General features: G+C 44.1%; 1 protein-coding gene, 1 non-coding gene and 1 pseudogene across 3 annotated transcripts in view; 2 read left to right on the top strand and 1 right to left on the bottom strand.

Moving 5' to 3' along the window:
* Positions 1–582: 582 nt before the first annotated feature.
* LOC118653624 lies at positions 583–15,975 on the bottom strand (annotated as a pseudogene).
* Positions 11,490–11,634, top strand: LOC118654945. The gene has a single exon (XR_004967163.1). It is a non-coding gene; the product is annotated as a U4 spliceosomal RNA (small nuclear RNA).
* Positions 15,976–19,836: 3,861 nt separating the features above from the next.
* SMS (spermine synthase) overlaps positions 19,837–21,079 on the top strand; it is a 72,514-nt gene continuing 71,271 nt past the window's right edge. Inside the window, exon 1 of one of the 2 annotated variants that reach the window (XM_036304979.1) lies at positions 19,837–20,107. In XM_036304979.1, the coding sequence (XP_036160872.1) occupies positions 20,059–20,107 (49 nt within the window). In that variant the 5' untranslated portion in view covers positions 19,837–20,058. The remainder of the gene's footprint in view (positions 20,108–21,079) is intronic. The other variant, XM_036304978.1, reaches the window with a different exon arrangement.

The following is a 21,079-nucleotide window of genomic DNA, read 5'->3' as shown; positions in this document are numbered from 1 at the left end:
GATGAATGCCACATAGTAGGGGCCTAAGTGTGTACATGCATGGAAAAAAAAGAATACATGGGATTCCCATTCTTTCATTCAATCCTCACATAGTTATAGCATGCCCATTCTTCCTGTCATATGCCAGGTCTTATCTTAGGCCAGTGATAGCGAACCTATGACACGCGTGTCAGAGGTGACACGCGAACTCATTTTTTTGGTTGATTTTTCTTTGTTAAATGGCATTTAAATATATAAAATAAATATCAAAAATATAAGTCTTTGTTTTACTATGGTTGCAAAGATCAAAAAATTTCTATATGTGACACGGCACCAGAGTTAAGTTAGGGTTTTTCAAAATGCTGACACGCCGAGCTCAAAAGGTTCGCCATCACTGTCCTAGGCAGTGAACCACAGATGTTAATAAAACATCTCCAGCTTCAAGGGCTCACAGGCTAGAGGGGAAAGAGAAGGATAAACAATGAATTCTAAAACTCAGGGTGGGTGGCAGGCACAGATAGAAATAATTGTCCTCGTTGTCCTATTTATAAGGCATTGCCTGTGTTTTTTGCAGGTTTAATGACTTTATTTGACAATCAACAGTTAGTTCTCATCCACACAAACCGTTTGTAGGTTTTTGAAAGTGGTGACAGGTACGTAGGTGACCAACACATAGAGCTTATTTGGTGAGCCTTCATCCTCATTACATTTTCTGGACAACTGTACCTGGATGTGGTATGGGACATTCCCTATTCCCTTGGCCCAGGCAGCTTTGTTGCGCTTGGTATCAATGCCCACATCTAGAGTTCCCATATTCTCTATGGCAAATGTCCAGATCTTTTTGAGTGCCCAAGGGGCCGCTTCTTGAAACCCACTCTATGGATGCGCTTGTGAATGTCCATGGTGTATTATCTGGTCACTGCCTCATTGATGACAGAATGGCCCACTTCTTTCTCACCACCCTTCTTTGAGGGAGCCTTTATGCCAGGCCTAGATTGGAAAGAAAGAGGCGTTGTCAGTTTATTCACAATTTAGACACATCAAAATATTATTCACAGGCCCTGGCCGGCTTGGCTCAGTGGATAGAGCGTCAGCCTGCGGACTGAGGGGTCCCAGGTTCGATTCCGGCCAAGGGCACATGCCTAGGTTGCGGGCTCAATCCCCAGTGGGGGTGTGCAGGAGGCAGCCGATCGATGATTCTCTCTCATCATTGATGTTTCTGTCTCTCTCTCCTTCTCCCTTCCTCTCTGAAACCAATAAAGAAATATTTTAAAAAAAATTATTCACAGGAAAGTGCCAAAAAAAAAAAGACAGAATCTCAGTAAGCAGGTGAAAGAACACAGCATAGGTACAGAAAAGACATGATTATTTCAGGTTATAGAAAAGAAATGCTATTTCAAGTAGAGGACTCCAGTCTTCTATACATATATGTTAATATCATCACCATCATCATCATTTTTTAAAGGAAGTACTTGAGTAATGTGACAAGTACCTGGGACCCCCAGTGTTGCTAAACTGTTTCAGAGCAGGGCACTGAGTTTTAAAGGAACAGAGAAAAGGGAGGTGAGAAAAGCCTCATGAAGTTAACCCAAGTAAAAATTACAAAATATGTGTGTATTATGGAGAGAGAAAAAATTACAAAATATTTATGAGAGTTTTCTTAGTTTTAAAAAATAAAGACAATCAAAAAAGGAAATTATTTAGCAGTCATACGTAAGTCCACCCATAGGCAATGGTAAGTATCGTTGTTTATCTCCTTCCTATTTTTCTAGAACATACATACTTATAAATATATGAAAATGGGACCAATCTGTATATTTTCTTTTGTGACCTGCTTTTTCTCACATAATAATACTTTGTGAATATCTCTCTACATCATCCAATGTTCTCCTATGACATCAAATTTAAGGGCAGCACTATATAGAAGGATAGTAAGATGGAATGCAATTGCTGATTAAGCTACAAAGTTAAATACAAATGCAACTATCAGTGTTAGCCTTTTCAGGTAGAAATCATTTGCATTTCTTTTTTTTAAAATATATTTTATTGATTTTTTACAGAGAGGAAGGGAGAGAGATAGAGAGTTAGAAACATCGATGAGAGAGAAACATCGATCAGCTGCCTCCTGCACATCTCCCACTGGGGATGTGCCCGCAACCCAGGTACATGCCCTTGACCAGAATCGAACCCGGGACCCTTCAGTCCGCAGGCCAACGCTCTATCCACTGAGCCAAACCGGTTTCGGCCATTTGCATTTCTACAGGACAAAAAATATCACTCACAATCTTATCAAGTTAACGTGTAAATATGTAACTTCGTAGTCTGGGCCTAATCAATAGTAATTAGTAAGTTCAAGCTAAATTTCTTTAGACCTGCACTATCCAGTACGACAGCCACTAGCCACATGTGGCTACTGAGCACTTGAAAGGCTAGTGTGACTAACTGAACTTTTAATTTTATTTCATTTCATTTCAATTTTAATTTTAATTGAAAATTGAAGTGGTGTAAACTATTTTCCCATTAAATTCAACCTTAATACTTGTATGCATGCATATAAGCATAACCAATGGACATAAGACATTGGGGGATAGGGGAGGCTAGGGGACTGTCTAGGGCGGGGGGATAAAATGGACACATATGTAATACCCTTTGTAATACTTTAAGGAATAAAAAAAAAAAAAAAAAAAAAAGAAGAAGAAACCGAAAAACCAAAAGATGTAATTAGAAAATAAATAAATAAATAAATAAATAAATAAATAAATAAAAATAAAAACTTGGGTTGAAGAAAAAAAAAAAAAAAATTCAACCTTATTGTTTAGGTAGAACTACATTTTACTTTAACTGTTGCATCTCATAGATATTGCTGTACTGTACTATACTATGTGTGTCAACTGTGTGAGTCATCTCCAGTATTAGACATAAACTCATTATTTCTCTAGTTAGTGTTAATGGATTGAGTCAATTCAAATTTTTAGCATTAAAATGCGTTTAGCCCTAGCCGGTTTTGCTCAGTTGATAGAGCATTCACTTATGGACCAAAATGTCCTGGGTTTGATTCTGGTCAAGGGCACATACCTTGGTGGCAGGCTCCTCCCCAGCCCAGGCCCGGACGGGCTTGTTCAGGAGGCAATTAATCGATGTGTTTCTCTCACATAGTTGTTTCTCTCTGTCTTTCCCTCTCTCTTCCACTCTCTCTAAAATCAATGGAAAAATATCTTGCCCGGCCAGCGTGGCTCAGTGGTTGAGCATTGACCTATGAACCAGGAGGTCGCAGTTTGATTCCTGGTCAGGGCACATGCCAGGGTTGCAGGCTCAATCCCCAGTAGGGGGTGTGCAGGAGGCAGCTGATCAATGATTCTCATCATTGATGTTTCTATCTCTCCTTCTCCCTTCCTCTCTGAAATCAATAAAATATATTTTTTTAAAAAAGAAAAATATCCTAGGGTAAGGATAAAAATAAATGTGTTTATGTTTATTTGAACATTTTATTCAGACAGCACCATTTACCGTCATACCCATATAAATCATAACTGGTAACTAAATGGAAATACTTCTTATACTTTAAATTATAATATAATTAAATAATTTTAAAAAAAATAAGTAGGGACTAATTTTTCAATTAAAATAGAAGGCATACAACTGAGGCAGAATTGAGTGGAGATGTAGATATTAATACTACACAGAAGCGGGGGGGGGGAACAAAGGCATTAGAAGAAGTATGTTGTAAAGTTCATATAATTTGCTGCAGCAGACCAAAAAAAAAATATGTGTAAAAATCATTTAAAGATAATAAAGTGAACAATATTACGGAAGATTTTCAGCAAATACAGAGTGAATTTGATGAGAATAGTAAAATTAGATACCTGCATTCAAAATTGAATGCCCAATGAAAATTGTTTAAAAAATATGATAACAAGTTCTGAACTTGGAACTTTGGCCAGCTTTAAAATGGCTTGAGCCCTACCCTGTGTGGCTCAGTTGGTTGGGTGTTTTCTGTGCACCAAAATGCTGCCCCGCCCCCACCTGTCAGCCCAGTGGAAAATATGCAGCATAGCCATGTTTTGCTCTCTCTCTCTCTTCCTCTCTCCAAAAATCAATTTAAAAATCTTTTGAAAAGGGCTTGAATTCCTGCACATAAAAGAAAACCAGTTTTAGATGGCAATAGTAAATGAAATTATTTCATTTATTGAAATTTTACTTAAAAATTATAAGGAAAATACTAAAAACTATATTTTACAAAAAAAGGAGAAAGATCTTCAATTAAAACACAAAATAATTGCCTGTAGAATACCAAACCTTTCTAACAGTACCTAAGATTAATTGATTTAAAATTGGAAAAATTGCAAGTACTTTTCTTAAATTTGGATGATTCATGTGATATAGGACACTGTCTAGTTAGTATTTTGGGTATATTTTGTTTGAAAGGACTGCCATGCTTACAAATAAATGCCAATTCATAGCCCCCAAAAACAATAGCATAGATTTTTTAAATATTTTTTGTATTGATTTCAGAGAGAAAGAGAGAGGGAGAGATAGAAACATCAATGATGAGAGAATCATTGATTGGCTACTTCCTGCATGCCCCCTACTGGGGATCGAGCCTATAACCCAGGCATATGCCCTTGACCAGAATTGAACCTGAGACCCTTCAGTCAGCAGGCCAACACTCTATCCACTGAGCCAAACCAGCTAGGGCAATAGCATAGATATTTTTAAATATTTTACATCTGTCAAAGAAGAACCTTAGTTGGATATAAAAAAAATTATCATGATGGATGGTGCTCCAGCTTAAGTCAAGATTTTGGATCTGTTGAAATTTTAAAACAAGAGACTGATGTTTTTCTGGTGACTTCATATTACTTATGATACACACTGAAAATATTTGTGCTCAGTTTTCTGAAAAGCATCATGGAAACGATTGTTAAAACTGTTCAACATATACGTACAAGCTTTATGACTCATCACCAATTTATGGAACTGTTGAAAGAAGTAGACAATGAATGTAATGATCTTTTGTTTGTTGCCAAACAAAAAGTTTTACAAAGTTTTACTGTGCTGTTAACAATAACAAAAGGAGTGTTTGCCAAATATCCATTAATTTAAAAAACTGGCAATGTGATTTACATGTTTTCTTATGGATAGCACACTACATGTGAATAAGATAGATGTGAAGCTCTACGGAAAGGAAAAGCGTATTTATGATTTAGCTAGACAGGTATAAGAGTTTATGTTGAAATTGAAACGTTGCATGATTTAAATCAATAATATTGATTTTAGCCCTAGCCGGTTTGGCTCAGTGGATGAGAACTGAAGGGTCCCAGGTTCAATTCCAGCCAAGGGCACATGCCTGGTTGTGGACTCGATCCCCAGTAGGGGGCGTGCAGGAGGCAGCTGATCAATGATTCTCTCTCATCATTGATGTTTCTATCTCTCTCTCCCTCTCCCTTCCTCTCTGAAATCAATAAAGAAATATATTTTTAAAAAATATATTGATTTTATACATTTTTCTAACATGAAACAATATGCAGAAGATTGTAATTATAATAGACAGCATTAGGTATATTGGCTGTAAAAACTGTAAGTAAACTTTGAAGAATGCTTTGTTTATATTGATGAATCTAGAATTGTTTTTCAAATAACACAATGCTTCTTTAAATTTAACATTAAGAATACTGAGTTGAGCCCTGACTGGTTTGGCTCAGTGGATAGAGCATCGGCCTGCGGACCAAAGGGTCCCAGGTTCGATTCCAGTCAAGGGCATGTACCTTGGTTGCGGGAATATCACCAGTGGGGGGTGTGCAGGAGGCAGCTGATAGATGTTCCTCTCTCATCGATGTTTCTAACTCTCTATCCCTCTCCCTTCCTCGCTGTAAAAAATCAATAAAATATATTTTTTTAAAAAAGAATACTGAGTTGACATAAATGAGTGAATTTAACTTGTACAAATGTGGTTTTGAAACTGACATGTTTTGCTTCAAAATCAATTCTTTTAAAGTTAGTTTTGTCAGTGTGGATGTAAACATTACAGGAAAATGATTTTTTGGTACTTAGTTCAGTTATGGGAAACTTTTAGGTATATTAAGACAACTTGGGTATGTAATCTTACTTTTTTCAGTTGTAAATTTTATGAAATCTAAATAGAGATTAAATACTTTTCATTAAAATATAACATCCAAAGATATGCTATAAGGGTAAAAATACATACTGGATTTCAAAGACTTAGGATAAAAAAGAGAATCTAAAATATCTCATTAATAATTTTTTTACATATTGAAAGGATAATACTCTGAATATATTGGGTAAAATAATATACATTATTAACCTCAATTTCTCCAGTTTGTTTTTATTTCATTTTTAAAATATATTTTGTTGATTTTTTACGGAGAGGAAGGAAGAGGGATAGAGAATTAGAAACATCGATCAGCTGCCTCCTGCACACCCCATACTGGGGATGTGCCCGCAACCAAGGTACTAATATATGCCCTTGACTAGACTCGAACCCAGAACTCTTCAGTCCGCAGGCCAATGCTCTATCCACTGAGCCAAACCAGTCAGGGCTTTTATTTCATTTTTTAATGTGGCTACTATATGTGGCTCTATTGGACAGCACTGCTCTGTATTAGGTTTCATAGGAGTACTTATTTGAGAATATTCCAGCACAACAAAGAAAGAGCATGGAGTAATCCTTTTATTATTTAATAAATAATCTTAATTCCAAATTTTGGGTAATTTTCTTAACATCATTGGGTAGTGAAAACCATGATGTGTCTGAGCCTTGCAGAAACTTAGCAGGGTTAGAACCTGTGTCTTTAGAGGAATAGGAGTTGCATGAGAAAAAGAAGACTCAGGTCAGATTGTGAGAAGTGTTTAAGCCATACATAGCATTTGAACTTCATTCTGTAGGCAATTGGCACTGAAGAGCTGTAGCAGGGGAGTTGTTATATCATTAGAATTGTATTCTGGAAAGATGACTATTGAAGCCTGTGGGGCATGAATTGCAGGGAGCCAGTTATTACTGTGGAGGACAGAACGAATAAAGGCCCAAAATTAGGTAATAGAATAGGGGTTCCGGGAAATGACCAAATGTATTTAAGAAAGATTTGGTGAGGAGGCAAAAGTCTGAATTGATCCAGGGTTGGGAGTTTGCAGGGACAAAGGATGAGGGTTTGAGGGCTTGAGGATGTGATAATCAACTATGAGGAGAGGACAGAAATGAGGTGAGTGATAAAGTGAGGAGGAAATAGAGTGGTCCTCAGACTGAAGGACTATTTAAAGGGTGAAGGGTATACTTTGATATGATCCAAGAATGGGCACGCTACACATATTCTGAGTGGCCATGACTTTTACATTAACTGCCTCCTGCCCCCAGCCTGCCACAAGCATCCAGAATTACTGGAGCTAAATAGTTTAAGGAACTGAGATAGGGCATTGGCCAAATCTCCCACAAAGAAACCGAAACTGAGGATGAGACAGGCATTGCATTCGGGTGTCAAAGTTGTTAGGAAAGGTGAGCTGCTACCTGGAGGCCTGGTAGTGAGTGATGGAGCTGGATAACGCATTAACCTCCGGGTTTTTTATTAAGCCTGTGAACAAAGAGCTGAAAGTATCAAAAAGGCAACCTTCCTGTTTTCCTCAGCTCTGCACTTTCAAAGGCTGACTGTTTCCCTGAAGTCAAGCTTGCCTGTTACCAAGACATTTAAACATGTCTTAGACTCCATTGTGTCATACACACCTCAGAAGCATGGCTTTTCTTCCTCCTTTTTAACATCTTATGTTTTCTATACATTCACTGCTCCTTTTAAATTTATTTATTTCAGAGAGGAAGAGAGAGTTAGAAACATCAACAATGAGAAAGAATCATTGATCAGCTGCCTCCTGCAGGCCCCACACTGGGGATCAAGCCCGAAACCCAGGCATGTGTCCCGACTGGGAATCAAACTGTGACCTGGTTCATAGGTCGACGCTCAACCACTGAGCCATACCAGCCAGGCTCACTGCTCTTGTTCAATTTTAATTTTAAACGCACACACATAAAAGTTTCAAACAGTGTACAAGGAACACTTGTACACCCTTTACCCAGATTCAACTATTGTTGACATTTTGTCCTGTAGCCTTGTTAGTCACTCTCTCTTCTTTAATTTACCCATGCATATATAATTTTCCCCAAAGCATGGATTAGTTGGAGACATTATGTCCCTTCACCCCAAATGCTTTGGCGTGTAATTCTTAAGAACAGGGACATTCCCTTATATTATCACAGTACACTGACCAAAGTCAGGAACTTTAACGTTGCTACAAGTTATTGTTTACTCCAGAGTCCTTGTTCCACTGTTGTCGATTGTCCCCATAATGACTCCTATGGCAATTTTTCTTTCCTGGTCCAGAGTGGAGGGGAGAGCCAGAGAGAGAGGGGGGGGGGGCGGAGAGAAACATTGATTTGTTGCCTCAAGCCTGCAACCAAGGTACATGGCCTTGACAGGAATCAAACCCGTGACCCTTCAGTCCGTGGGCCAAGACTCTATCCACTGAGCCAAACTGGCTGGGGCTCTCCTTAGTTTCTTTTCATCTGAAACGGTTCCTCAGCTTTTCTTTGTATTTCTTGACCTTGACATTTTTTTTTTGAAGAATATAGGCCATTCATTTTGTGGAAGGTCCTTTATTTTGAGTTTGTCTGATGTTTCTTCAGGATTGGGTTCAGGTTGTGCATTTTTGGCAAGAAGACCACAGAAGTGATGTTGGGTCCTTCTCAATACATCATAGTAGGGGCACATGATGTCGGTTTGGACCAATTTGAGATCTTACTAATTGTACAACAACGGAACTTTCTTTAGCTTTATTTTTCCCATTTGGCAGGCATCTTGCATTGCAGTGCATTTTTCTTTTTTGCACAAGCATGTTAATGGGAAGTCTCTAAATTATTTTTCATTAGTTGCAAACAGCCAAAGTGCAATAACCTGGTGTTTTTTAAGGAAGCAAGTTTAAAATAGCATACATTTGCATGGCCGATGTGGCTCAGTGGTTGAGCATTGACCTATGAACCAGGAGGTTGCAGGCTTGATCCCCAGTGTGGGGGGTGCAGGAGGCAGCCGATCAATGATTTTCTCTCATCATTGGTGTTTCTATTTATCTCTCCCTCTCCCATCCTCTCTGAAATCAATAAAAATATATATTTTAAAAAATAACATACATTCATTTTCACTTATGGAGCTTTTATGTCAATAGGTATACTCAGATTAAAATATACTAGTATCTACTATCTATTTCAGGCAAAAATGAGAAAACTACATATTTGTAAATAATTTAGAAAAAAAATGTGATTTAAGATTATTAAAGGACAAACTTCCTGATGCAATGAACATATTTTTATTATATTTTTGAAAATCTAATTGGCTTTATTAAATGAATCATAAATTGGGCAGCATCTGTCTAGCAATTAGAAAGGTGCTCCCCAATGAACATATGTTTAAAATATCAATATTCATATTTCCTTAAAGTCGAAGACCCTTATGATTAACATGCTGACATGCCAGGTAATCGACTGTAAAACCAGAAGGAACTATGGGTTAGTGGGAAGGACTGAATTATCATGTGTGGTGTGGATCTTAACAGTAACTGCTGCATAATTATTTTAGGCAGATTCTCAGAGACTGGAAGAGGGGAGTCATGGAACTGGTGATGCCAAGAGGAAGACGCTGAAAACTGAGCCAAAGAAGAGTTTAAAATAAGAGCTGTGTCAACATGCATAAATTCACTTGCTTTGAAGAAGCTGCAATGGGATCCAGGAACAGGAAAAAAAAATATTGTTTTGCCTTTGCATGCCAACATGTAATCTCTCTTTTTCTTCTACTCTTTCCTTAAAACAACAATTGTCTGCATGTAGGATGAGTGTGTTTTAAATGGACCATTCAGTGCCTTTTGCCCCCTGTTCTTATTTCCAGTACGGAGCGGCAACATGATAGATTAGAAATTCTCCTGACTTTGGAGTCAGACTGACCCACGTTCTAAGCCTTGCTCTGCCATAGACTGCCCTGTGGCCTTGAGCAGGTCGCTTGGCCTTAGTCTCTATGTCTTTAAACAGGGAAAAAAAAACCTTTTCTGGGTTGGGAGGATTAGAAATGACATATATCAAGAGCTCACAGTACTTTACAAGTACTGTGGCCCCTAGTGGACATTCTATAATGGAAGTGGGACATAAGGACAGAGAAAAGAGCCCTCGCCTAGGAACTGGGGCATCATGGTCCTGGTCCCTAAGCCTTCATTTTACTATCAAGCACCTGACCTTGGGTTGCTCCCTCAAACTCTCTGGGTTTTAGTCCCATTAAGGAAGGCGTATTGGCTGGCGAGAAATACAGGTCAAGTTTGAGGGCATTAGCATGCTGCCACTAATGCAAAGGGGAAGCTCTTCACTGTACAGCTGACTGCTGCGCTGTGGGAACAGAACAAGCAAATGAGGGATCAGCTCTGCCTGGGCTGGGGTGGCATTTGAGCTGGGTATTGAATGCTCCATTATGGGCCTTCCCACTGGAGAAAGGAAGTGTTTCAGGCGAGGACAGAACCCTAAGGGTCCGGTCGGTGAGAAGCATGGTGCTGCCATGCAGTGCAAAATGGTGGCTCACATCCAGTCCCACTGCTGTCAGCTTCTGGGACTACCTCTGACTGTTGAGTTGTATCAAAGACATTTTAAGATTGGTGAACCTTCTGTGGGCTTTGGAAATCTTTTAGCTCTACTGTAGGGAAATGGTTACTGAAATGGGAGTTGCCCTCTAAATCCCCAGGTACCCACCATTTGGACTGGGCAGAGGAAAGTACCAGTTAAACATCAGTCTTAACTCATCAGTAATAACAAATACTTCCACGGGGCTATCTATGTGTCAGGCACTGTTCACTGTTCTAAGTACTCGACTTCCATTAATTTTTTTTTTTAATATATTTTATTGATTTTTTACAGAGAGGAAGGGAGAGAGATAGAGAGTTAGAAACATCGATGGGAGAGAAACATCGATCAGCTGCCTCTTGCACATCCCCCACTGGGGAAGTGCCCGCAACCCAGGTACATGCCCTTGACCGGAATCGAACCCGGGACCCCTCAGTCCGCAGGCCGACGCTCCATCCACTGAGCCAAACCGGTCTCGGCGACTTCCATTAATTTATTTAAACCTCAGGATAACTGTATGAAAGTGGTGCTATTGCCCTGGCCGGTTTGGCTCTGTGGATAGAGCATCAGCCTGCGGACTGAAAGGTCTCAGGTTCGATTCCAGTCCAGGGCATGTACCTTGGTTGCGGGCATATCCTCAGTAGTAGGTGTGCAGGAGGCAGCTGATCGATGTTTCTCTCTCATGGATGTTTATAACTCTCTCCCTTCCTCTCTGTAAAAAATAAATAAAATTTATTTAAGAAAAAGAAAGTGGTGCTGTTATGATACTTCCTTCACAGATGAAGAAATGTAGAAAGATTAGATCATTTGCCAAAGGTTACCTGCAACCAAATGGAATAATCAAGATAAGGATCCAAACTTTGCACAGTGGCAGTATCAGAGCCAATGAGGTTTATCCAAGGTGCGATTATTGCTAATTGAAAAATAAAATAAAATAAGGATCCAGGCTGGCCAACAAAAGGCCCTGCACCTAATCATTCTGTGAACTGCTCCTCTAGAGACTGCAGAAGAAAGGAATCAATCTTGTGGGAAAATAGATATTTAACTAGCACAGACAGTTGAGAATTTAGTTACATCTTCAAACTAAATGGTGCACTCAGACAAGAAGCCAGGGCATTGCTTTTGGGACCAAAACACGCTCTATTATTTGCTTTGGTAGCACTTTTGATTGTGTCATTACTTGGGACACTTAGGTAATGCATTGCAACGATCAAGTCTCCCTCCCCTGTAATGTGCCATTCTTTGCCAGAAATGAGAGGGGAAAAGGAAGTGGGGTGGGCTGGACAGCATTTTATGTGGAGAAATGAGGGCTTTGTAAAGAGGCTCAAGTGGAGGTTCTCTTAAGAAAGGCTGGCGTGGTATCTTTTCAGGGCTGAATGATGGAGCTTCAGACTTCCAATCTTCCCTCCAAGTCAGGCTTTCTTAAACTGGAGGAACCCTTTGGGGGTGGGTGGACATGTCTTAGGGCACTGAGAGTCTGTGGGGTGAGGAGAGTCTGCAGAGTAATGGCAGGGACTGACTTGTCATCCTTTTCTGTTCTACATGCTAGTTCTAGAAAGGCCAGCGGGGACACAAATGAAGATTATTATGACCGGCACTTGGAGTACTGGCTTGAAATGTCTTGAGGAAAGCCTTTTTTATAAATTATGTGGGTTTTTTTTTTTCTTTCTTTCTTTTCCTTTTTTTTTTTTTTTGTTAATCCTCACCCAAGGATAATTTTCCATTGATTTTTAGGGAGAGTGAAAGAGAGAAGGAAAGACAGAGAGAAACATTGAGGTGAGACAAACACATCGCCTGGTTGCCTCCTGCATGAGCCCCGACTAGGGCCCGGGCCGGGGAGGAGCCTGCAACCAAGGTATGTGCCCTTGACCAGAATCAAACCTGGGACCCTTTGGTCTGCAGGCTGATGTTCTATCCACTGAGCCAAACTGGCTAGGGCTAATTTACTTTTCTTAAATAATCCTCCAGAAAATTCTACCAATGAACTCTTAAAGACCTTCTGAATGGGCTGTGGACTGCCTGGCACCCTGGAGATCAGAAATATGATGGGGAATAGAGTGGGAAGTCACAAGGGATGGCGGTCACCCTCATCTCCCTCCCCCAACACCTGATCTCATCTCAGAGAACTCGGTCTCTCTTGGGGTCTTTGGAGTGTCAACCCCGATGTTCTATTTCTCAGTTCATCTGGAAAGACACAGATGTTGAGGGCCTACATTATGCCAGGCATGGTGCCAAGCAATGGGAGTGCAAGGGTGAAAAATCAGGAGTAGGAGCTTAGTGCCTAGGGTAGAGTGTGCCTTAATAATATCAACATTCTCATCATTGTAGCTACCTCCCATTGATCAAATGTGTCATCTGGCCCAGCCAGCATGGCAAGTGGTTGTATGTCAACCTATGAACCAGGAGGTCACGGTTCGATTCCCGGTCAGGGCACATGCCTGAGTTGCAGGCTCCATCCCCAGTGTGGGGCATGTAGGAGGCAGCTGATCAATGATTCTCTCTCATCATTGATGTTTCTATCTCTCTCTCCCTCTCTCTTCCTCTCTGAAATCAATAACAAAAATATTTTAAAATATGTCATGTGTCAGATACTGCCCTCTGTGCTTATCATATGTTTATTCATTTAATCCTCACAACAGCTCTATGAGGTGGATACTGTTATGAGCTTCATTTTACAGAGGGGGGATGGAGGCACAGAGGGATTGATGAACCCGTCCACTGTCGCACAGCTAGTAAGAAGGGGGTAGGAATTCACCACAGAAATGACCTGATAAAGACAGGCAATAGCTCCAGAGAGGAGAGAGGTGGGACACCCTCTCTAGGGTCATACTCCCTGATGGGGAGGGGCGCCTGCTGGTGGGAGGCAGCAGACTCACACACCTGGCTTTGGGGAGTTATAAGAAAAGGGGGGCAGTATGAGACAACAGCCAGGGTTAGCAGAGGTAGCACCATGAAGGAGTGAAGAGCCCGACTCTGGAGCCACCTGCCTGGGTTCAAGTCCCAGCTCTCCCGCCTTCTAGCTTCCTAACCTCTTTGCGCCTCAGTTGACTCATTGGTAAAATGGGGATAAGTGCACCCACCTTTTGGGGCTGTCGTAAGGATTAAAGAAGTTAGTGTTTGAGGTTAAAGAATGTTTTTCTCTGGGAAAACGGTAACCATGAGGCTGGTTTCCCAACAGCCTTCAATTTTGCTCTCCCCCCCCCTCGCCCCCGACATCCCCCACACACACCTCTAGTCAACTTCTTCCCATTAGGCATTTATTTGACATTTGCTTCAGGTGAGGAAGTTCAGGTGATGAAATTCACTTAATAAATTTCTGTGCAGCTTTACCTTGAAAACTTGGTTTGGCTACAAGCATTTTAAAAACTGAGGTAAAATTCACATAACATAGAATTAGCCACTTTATAGTAAAACATTCACTGACATTTACTGCATTTACATTGTTGGGCAACCACCACCTGTATCTACTTCCAAGACATCTTCATTACCCCAAAAGGAAACCCATTCCCATCAAGCAGTCACCTCCCTTCTCTCCTCCCTGGACACTGGCAACCAGTGACCCGATTTCCATTTCTATGGACTTACCTATTCTGGACATTTCAAATGGCTTCTTTCACACAGCACGTTTTCAAGGTCTATCTGTGCTGTAGCCTGGGTCAGAACTTCATTCCTTTTCAAGGCTGAATAATATTCTGCTTATCCACTCATCACTTGATGGACATTTGGCTGTTTCCACCTTTTTTTAAAAAAGTGTTTGTTTTTTTTTTTATTGATTTCAGAAAGGAAGGGAGAGAGAGATAGAAACATCAATGATGAGAGAGAATCATTGATTCGCTGTCTCCTATACCGCCCCCCCCCGCCCCCCGCACTGGGGATCAAGGGATCAAGCCTGTAACCCAGGCATGTGCCCTTGACCAGAATCAAACCTGGGACCCATCAGTCCCCAGGCCTATGCTCTATCCACTGAGCCAAACCAGCTAGGGCCTCACGGCTTCCTGATTTGACAGTGGCACCTGTGGCTTTACAGTGGCACCTCCTGTTGTTTTACTTATTTGTTTTTGTTATTTTGTTAATCCTTGCTGCAGGATATTTTTTTCCATTGATTTTTAGAGAGTGGAAGGAAGGGAGGGACAGAAAGAGAGAAACATCGATGTGAGAGAGACACATCGATTGGTTGCTTCCTGCACGCGCCCCTACTGGGGCCAGGGAATGAACCTGAATTCCAGGTGCCCTTGACCAGGAATCTAATGAGAGACCCTTTGGTTCATGGGCTGACACTCTAACCACTGTACACACTGGCCAGGGTTGTGTGGTTTTTTTAAAAAATATATATATATATATTTTTTAATATATTTTTATTGATTTTTTTACAGAGAGGAAGGGAGAGGGATAGAGAGTTAGAAACATCGATCAGCTGCCTCCTGCACGCCCCCTACTGGGGATGTGCCCTTAACCAAGGTACATGCCCTTGACTGGAATCAAACCTGGGACCTTTCAGTCTGCAGGCCAACGCTCTATCCACCGAGCTAAACCGGTTTCGGCCTTTAAATATATTTTTATTGATTTCAGAGAGGAAGGGAGAGAGATATAGAAACATCAATGTTGAAAGAGAATCATTGAGCAGCTGCCTCCTGCACGCCCCCCACTGGGGATTGAGCTCGCAACCCTGGCATGTGCCCCTGAGCAGAATCAAACCCTTCAGTCCTCAGGCTGGCACTCTATCCACTGAGCCAAACCAGCTAGGGCTGTTTTTTTTGTTTGTTTGTTTGTTTGTTGTTGTTTTTTAAACAAGGCTGATGCCCAGGCTGGACCTCATGGGCTGGGGCGCAAGCAGGGGTAGGCTTTAAAGCTTCCAGGTGATCTAGTGTGCAGCTCAGTTGGAAACACTGTGCCAAATATTCCAGGCCCCTCTCAGTTACACACTCTTCTTAATCAGAAATTTCATCGTGTTTAACTAGCTGGGTGAAGCCCACATTCATCTGCAAAATGGCGGGGGAGTCATCCAGATTTCTGTCAACCATTCTCACCCTAATAACTGAGGCCAGGTTTTTAAAGAAAGGAAGTGATTTCATCACAGCTGCACGCGGTGGGCAGGGAGGCAGAACGTCTCCAAGGGTCCCCAGTGGACTGGTGAAAGAGCAAAGAAAACAAAACAGTAAAACAAAGTTCTGGCTTTGATGGCAGGTGCAGCTGCTACTGGCTGCCAGCCCCTTACCTCTCTTCACAAGGAAGGTTGGGGACAGCAGCACCATGACTGGCCTCTGGGATCTGACAGCCTGGGACAGTGTCCAGTTAGCACTTTGCCTCCCCGCTTCTGCCACCACCACCTTCTCCTTTTTCATAGAGGGATTTTTCCCGTTTTGACTTCCTTCTTCCCAGTTGGTAGTTATTGTTGCTAACTGCAGGACAGTGTGGCTCCTCCTCAGAGTTTATAAAACTCGGTTGCAGCCCAGGTGGTGGGGCTCAGTGGTTGAGTGTTGACCTATGAACCAGGAGGTCACAGTTCTATTCCCAGTCAAGGGCACATGCCCGGGTTGCGGGCTCCATCCCCAGTGTGGGGCATGCAGGAAGCAGCTGATCAATGATTCTCCTCATCATTGATGTTTCTATCTCTCTCTCCCTCTCCCTTCCTCTCTGAAATCAATAAAAACACAACAACTCTGTTGCAGATGTTCAAGTTGGGCTGAATAAGCAGATGGGTCCTTGTGAGTGTGAGTTTTGGCACTAAACCTATGGTTTTTCACCTTCAGCGCTGACTTCATTTTAGTCACTACTGGCACTGCCCTCTAGTCACACACCCCCAGGAACACACCTGGAGTGGAACACGCAGGCTTTCTTCTCCTTGCAGTGAGGGAGAACGCACATCTTGGGGCACCGTGGGGCATCACAGCAAGAGGGTGTCAGGTAGGACCACATATAGGATTGGGGCCGAATTAGGTCTTTGGGGGAGCGTTTCAGGAAGCCGGGCATTGCTCAGGACTGGGGGCAGGGTAATTCCATGATTGGGTGCCTTAATCAATGCCATCTGGAAGCAGGGAAGACTAGACAGAGGCTGTGATGGGGAAAGAAGCAGCAGTCACTCATTAGCCAGGATTGGGGGGTGTTTGGTGATGTCTGTGGTTGGACAAGGTTCACGTTCATATGTTCTCTATGTTCAGACATGATTCTGGAGTGGTCTTGTTGTTTTTTTTTAAATATATTTTTATTGAATTCAGAGAGGAAGGGAGAGGGAGAGAGAGAGAAAAACATCAATGATGAGAATCATTGATTGGCTGCCTCTTACATGCCTCCTACTGGGGATTGAGTCCTGACTGGAACTGAACCTGGGACCCTTCAGTCTGAAGGCCAGCACTCTATCCACTGAGCAAAACCAGTTAAGGCATGGAGTGGTCCTGTTTTTGGCTTGCCCCCTGCTGCTCAGAGGATGGCCTTATTTGATGTGGATATTCTGGGGGGATTGCTTATGTTCAACAAGAAAGTGTGTGGCTGCTCCAGGACAGCAGGGGCTGCTTTGCTCTGCCTCGGGCCTCCCTTTTGGCCAAGAGCGGATGAGGTGGGTCCAGAGGACACTGATCCATGACATCCACATTTTTGCCATTGCCAAGATCTTGTTGGTTAGGAGGTTGCTTCCAGAATGCAGGCTGTAGCTGGGTCTCTCCTGGTTTTTTGTTGCAGGATTCTGGTAATTTCCAGAAACTGTAACATAAGCAATTCCATAAACAAAGGGATTATTCATCCTGTAACTAACCTTGAAGCCCGGGGCCTAGATTATAAAATCCAGGCAATGAGAACAGGTTCCAGAATCCAAATAGGTACTCGTAGTTCAGGAGGGGATTTAAAGAGGCCTCAATCCCTTGGTTCCTGTCCATGTCCTACCTTTAACAACCTTGCCAGGATTGTGACATGGGTAGGTGACACATGCATTGAGGACATCCTTACAATAATTCTTAAAGCTACCCCAACGTCAATTCCATATAGAGGCCCATTGATCTCCGATGTTCTGCACATCATGAAGCATTTTTGTTAAACTCCACTTTTTTTTTTTAAATATATTTTATTGATTTTTTACAGAGAGGAAGGGAGAGAGATAGAAAGTTAGAAACATCGATGAGAGAGAAACATCGATCAGCTGCCTCCTGCACATCCCCACTGGGGAAGTGCCCGCAACCCAGGTACATGCCCTTGACCGGAATCGAACCCGGGACCTTTCAGTCCGCAGGCCGACGCTCTATCCACTGAGCCAAACCGGTTCCGGCTAAACTCCACTTTTGTTATGGCTATCCGATTCATTTGGGGCAAAGCAGCTCAAAGATTTTCACCTCCGTCTATTTTGCTTCTGCAAGGTGAGGCCCTAGCACAGCAGGACACAAGCTGCTGAGCAGGACTGGCTGCATAATTTACTGGCCCAAAGCAAAGCAAAGACACAGGGCTCCTTGTTCAAAAATTAGAGCATTAAACCAAGTACAGGCTCTTCTGAGCCCTTGACAAGGTGCCACTGCACAGGTCAGGCGCCCCAGAGGCCCACCCTGCTGCTGAGTAGGGGACAGGCACACATGAGACCGGTGGAGCCACAATGCCATTGCAACGTGGCCAAGGACAACTTGTGTTCCCAGTAACCTGACTCCAGAGGAAAGCCAGAACTGAGTATCCCAGGAAGAAAGTAGGGGCTGCAGGCTGAAGGACACAAAGCTGAGCTAGAGTAGCTACAGGCAATTGAGAACCTGGGAACCACAGAAGAAAGGAAAGCACGCAGAGCCAACAGGTGGCTGTGGGTGGGGGAAAATGAATGTGATGCTAAAAAGGGGATTCAGCTGAAATCAGTTTGGCTCAGTGGATAGAGCGTCAGCCTGCGGACTGAAGGGTCCCGGGTTCGATTCCGGTCAAGGGCATGTACCTGGGTTGCGGGCACATCCCCAGTAGGAGGTGTGCAGGAGGCAGCTGATTGATGTTTCTCTCTCATCGATGTTTCTAACTCTCTATCTCTCTCCCTTCCTCTCTGTAAAAAATCAATAAAATATATTTTTTTTAAAAAGGGGGATTCAGTTCTTAGTAGAATGGTGTGTTGAAGGAAACTTGTGAAGACATTGCCCAGTTCTTGTAGAAAGGTGAAGGATAGTCCTAGCAGGTTTGGCTCAGTGGATAGAGCGGTGGCCTGCAGACCAAGGGGTCCTGGGTTGGGTTCTGGTCAAGGGCAGGTACCTAGGTTGCATGTTCGTCCCCTGGGTGCTGATCGGGGCACGTGCAGAGGCAACCAATCGATGTGTTTCTCTCACATTGATATTTCCTTCTGTCTTTCCCTCTCTCTAAAAATCAATGGAAAAATATCCTCGGGTGAGGATTAAAAAAAGAAAGAAAGGTGAAAGATTCAGCAAAACAGGACTAGTGGCTGCCTGCAGGAGAGATGAGTTTAATACTAGGTTCTTCTGGTTTTGTGGAGGTATGAGACTTCACTGATCTAAAATTTGTCCAGCCAGAAGAGCAATTCACGTGCCGAGAGGCAAGACAGACACAAAGACTGATGGCAGGATGGAGGCATTTGCCCAGTGATTTTGTCACTGTAATAAAGGAGAGCTTTAATGCACAGCCATTGATGTTGTTTCCTTTACCACATCTTGTTGAACACCAGCCACACCAAAGTCAAAGACAAACGCCTAGCGGAAAGGTTCACTGCCAAGGATCGGAGCATCAGGGATGGAGGCGCAGTTCTAGAACCTGTAATTTCCCAGATCAACGTTAACCACGCTATCCCCTCACTTGCTTCTCCCCCATTCCCATTTTGCATAAAAATGTGGTTAACTTAAGATGCCCAGGTGTTTTTGTAGTCGGTCCTGAAATGCAAAGCGGACCCTGGCTAATAAGAATGGCCATCATATTTCTAATGGGCTTAACTGTAGTATTGGAAGAGTTAAGAAAAAGGCGGCAGTGCAGTACTTTCAGACTACAGGGTGGATCCTAGCATTTTATTTTCTTGACTTGGCCGGGAAATAAGAGGGGCCTTGGCCTGGGGTGGGGGGGGGGCTGGTCTGGGAGCAGCAGAGCGGGTGGGCCCCCCGGAAGTCATGCTGCGCTGTTTAAACCTAAGGTGACCTAACGGATGGCGGGAGCGCCCGCCCGATCCTGGGCGCGGGGCGCGGCCATTGGTGACGCACGCCGGGGAGCGCGGCGCCCACGTTTCCACCATCGCCTCAGCGAGGCCTCACCCCTGCGCTCCAAGTTCGGGGCTGCGGGCGTCCGCGCTTCCTCCCTCCCGGAGGCGGGCCCGACCCCGCCCCTGCGCCCCGGGTGGCTCCCGGCGGTCCCTCCCACCTCCTATCCTCGGCCTCCCCGGCGCGGCGCAGTCCCACCAGCCGCTGGCTGAGCCGTCGCGCGGACCCCCCGTTTCCCGCGGCCGCCTCCCCAGGCATGGCCCAGGGCCTCGCCTCACTATGGCAGCAGCACGGCACAGCACGCTCGACTTCATGCTCGGCGCCAAAGGTGAGGACACGCGGCCGCCACCTGCCCCGCCGCCCCCGCCGCCCGGAGAGCCGGGGCCCGGCGAGGCGCACGCCGCGGCCGAACAATGCGCCCTGCGGGACCATGTGCACCGGCGGCCGCGGGGAGGCCGCGCTCCGATCGCGCCCCGCTCCGTCCCGGCCGCAGCGCGGGGCCTGGAGGGGCCGCGCCGGGTGCCTCCTCCCAGCCAAGCCTCCCTCTGGGGCCCGGGTCGCCAAGCAGCCCCCCTCACCCCCCGGGCGGGACAGCCATGGGGCGGGGGTGCAGGGGCGGCGGCGGAGCGAGGCGTGGATGGCGCGGGGCCGCCCGCGTGACCTTTTCCTGTTTTCCGCGGCGGGTAAATTCCCCCACGGGGATGGGGACTCCCCTCGCGGGAGCTGGGGCTGGGGAAGGACCGTTCCGCGCTTGCAGAATTCTTGGGCGACTGCGTAGGAGATGAATCCCCCGGAAAGGGACCGGCGACGGGAAAAGGAAACGATTATTATTATGTGGGGTGTTGTATGGGGCGGGCGGGGGTGGGGGGAGTGAGGTCTAGGCGCGGGAGGCTTAGAAGACCGAGAGGCGACCAGAACCGAGGGCTGAGGAAATAGGAACCGTGTGCGGGAATTATGATGGGGAGTGGAATTTTGCAGGCTTTTCTCTAGGACCTAGACTAGAGTCTAGGTAGGACGTGCTTCTAACATGGGGGGAGGGGGCGGACTGCGGGCCTGGTGTTCTGATGGCTTTTAAACCTGCGGGAGCTGTAAACTGCAATCTGCCCTTCCCTCCTGTATGCCCCTCGGAGCATCTCGTCCATATCCTGCTTTTTCAGTGTTTTCCTTGAATTGGATGGATCAGCCCTTTTTGTTACCATTGAAAACACTGACTTTCTCACGTTCTCTTCCCGATTTTCGAACTTCTGAGTACTTACTTTGCATTTTCTCCCCCAAATGAACGGATCTCTCGAAGGGACAA

The sequence above is a fragment of the Myotis myotis genome, unplaced genomic scaffold (assembly GCF_014108235.1).
Source record: "Myotis myotis isolate mMyoMyo1 unplaced genomic scaffold, mMyoMyo1.p scaffold_m19_p_4, whole genome shotgun sequence".
Lineage (NCBI taxonomy): Eukaryota > Metazoa > Chordata > Mammalia > Chiroptera > Vespertilionidae > Myotis > Myotis myotis.
The sequence above is the reverse complement of the archived record's forward strand: the minus strand, read 5'-3'. Positions and strand labels throughout refer to the sequence as shown.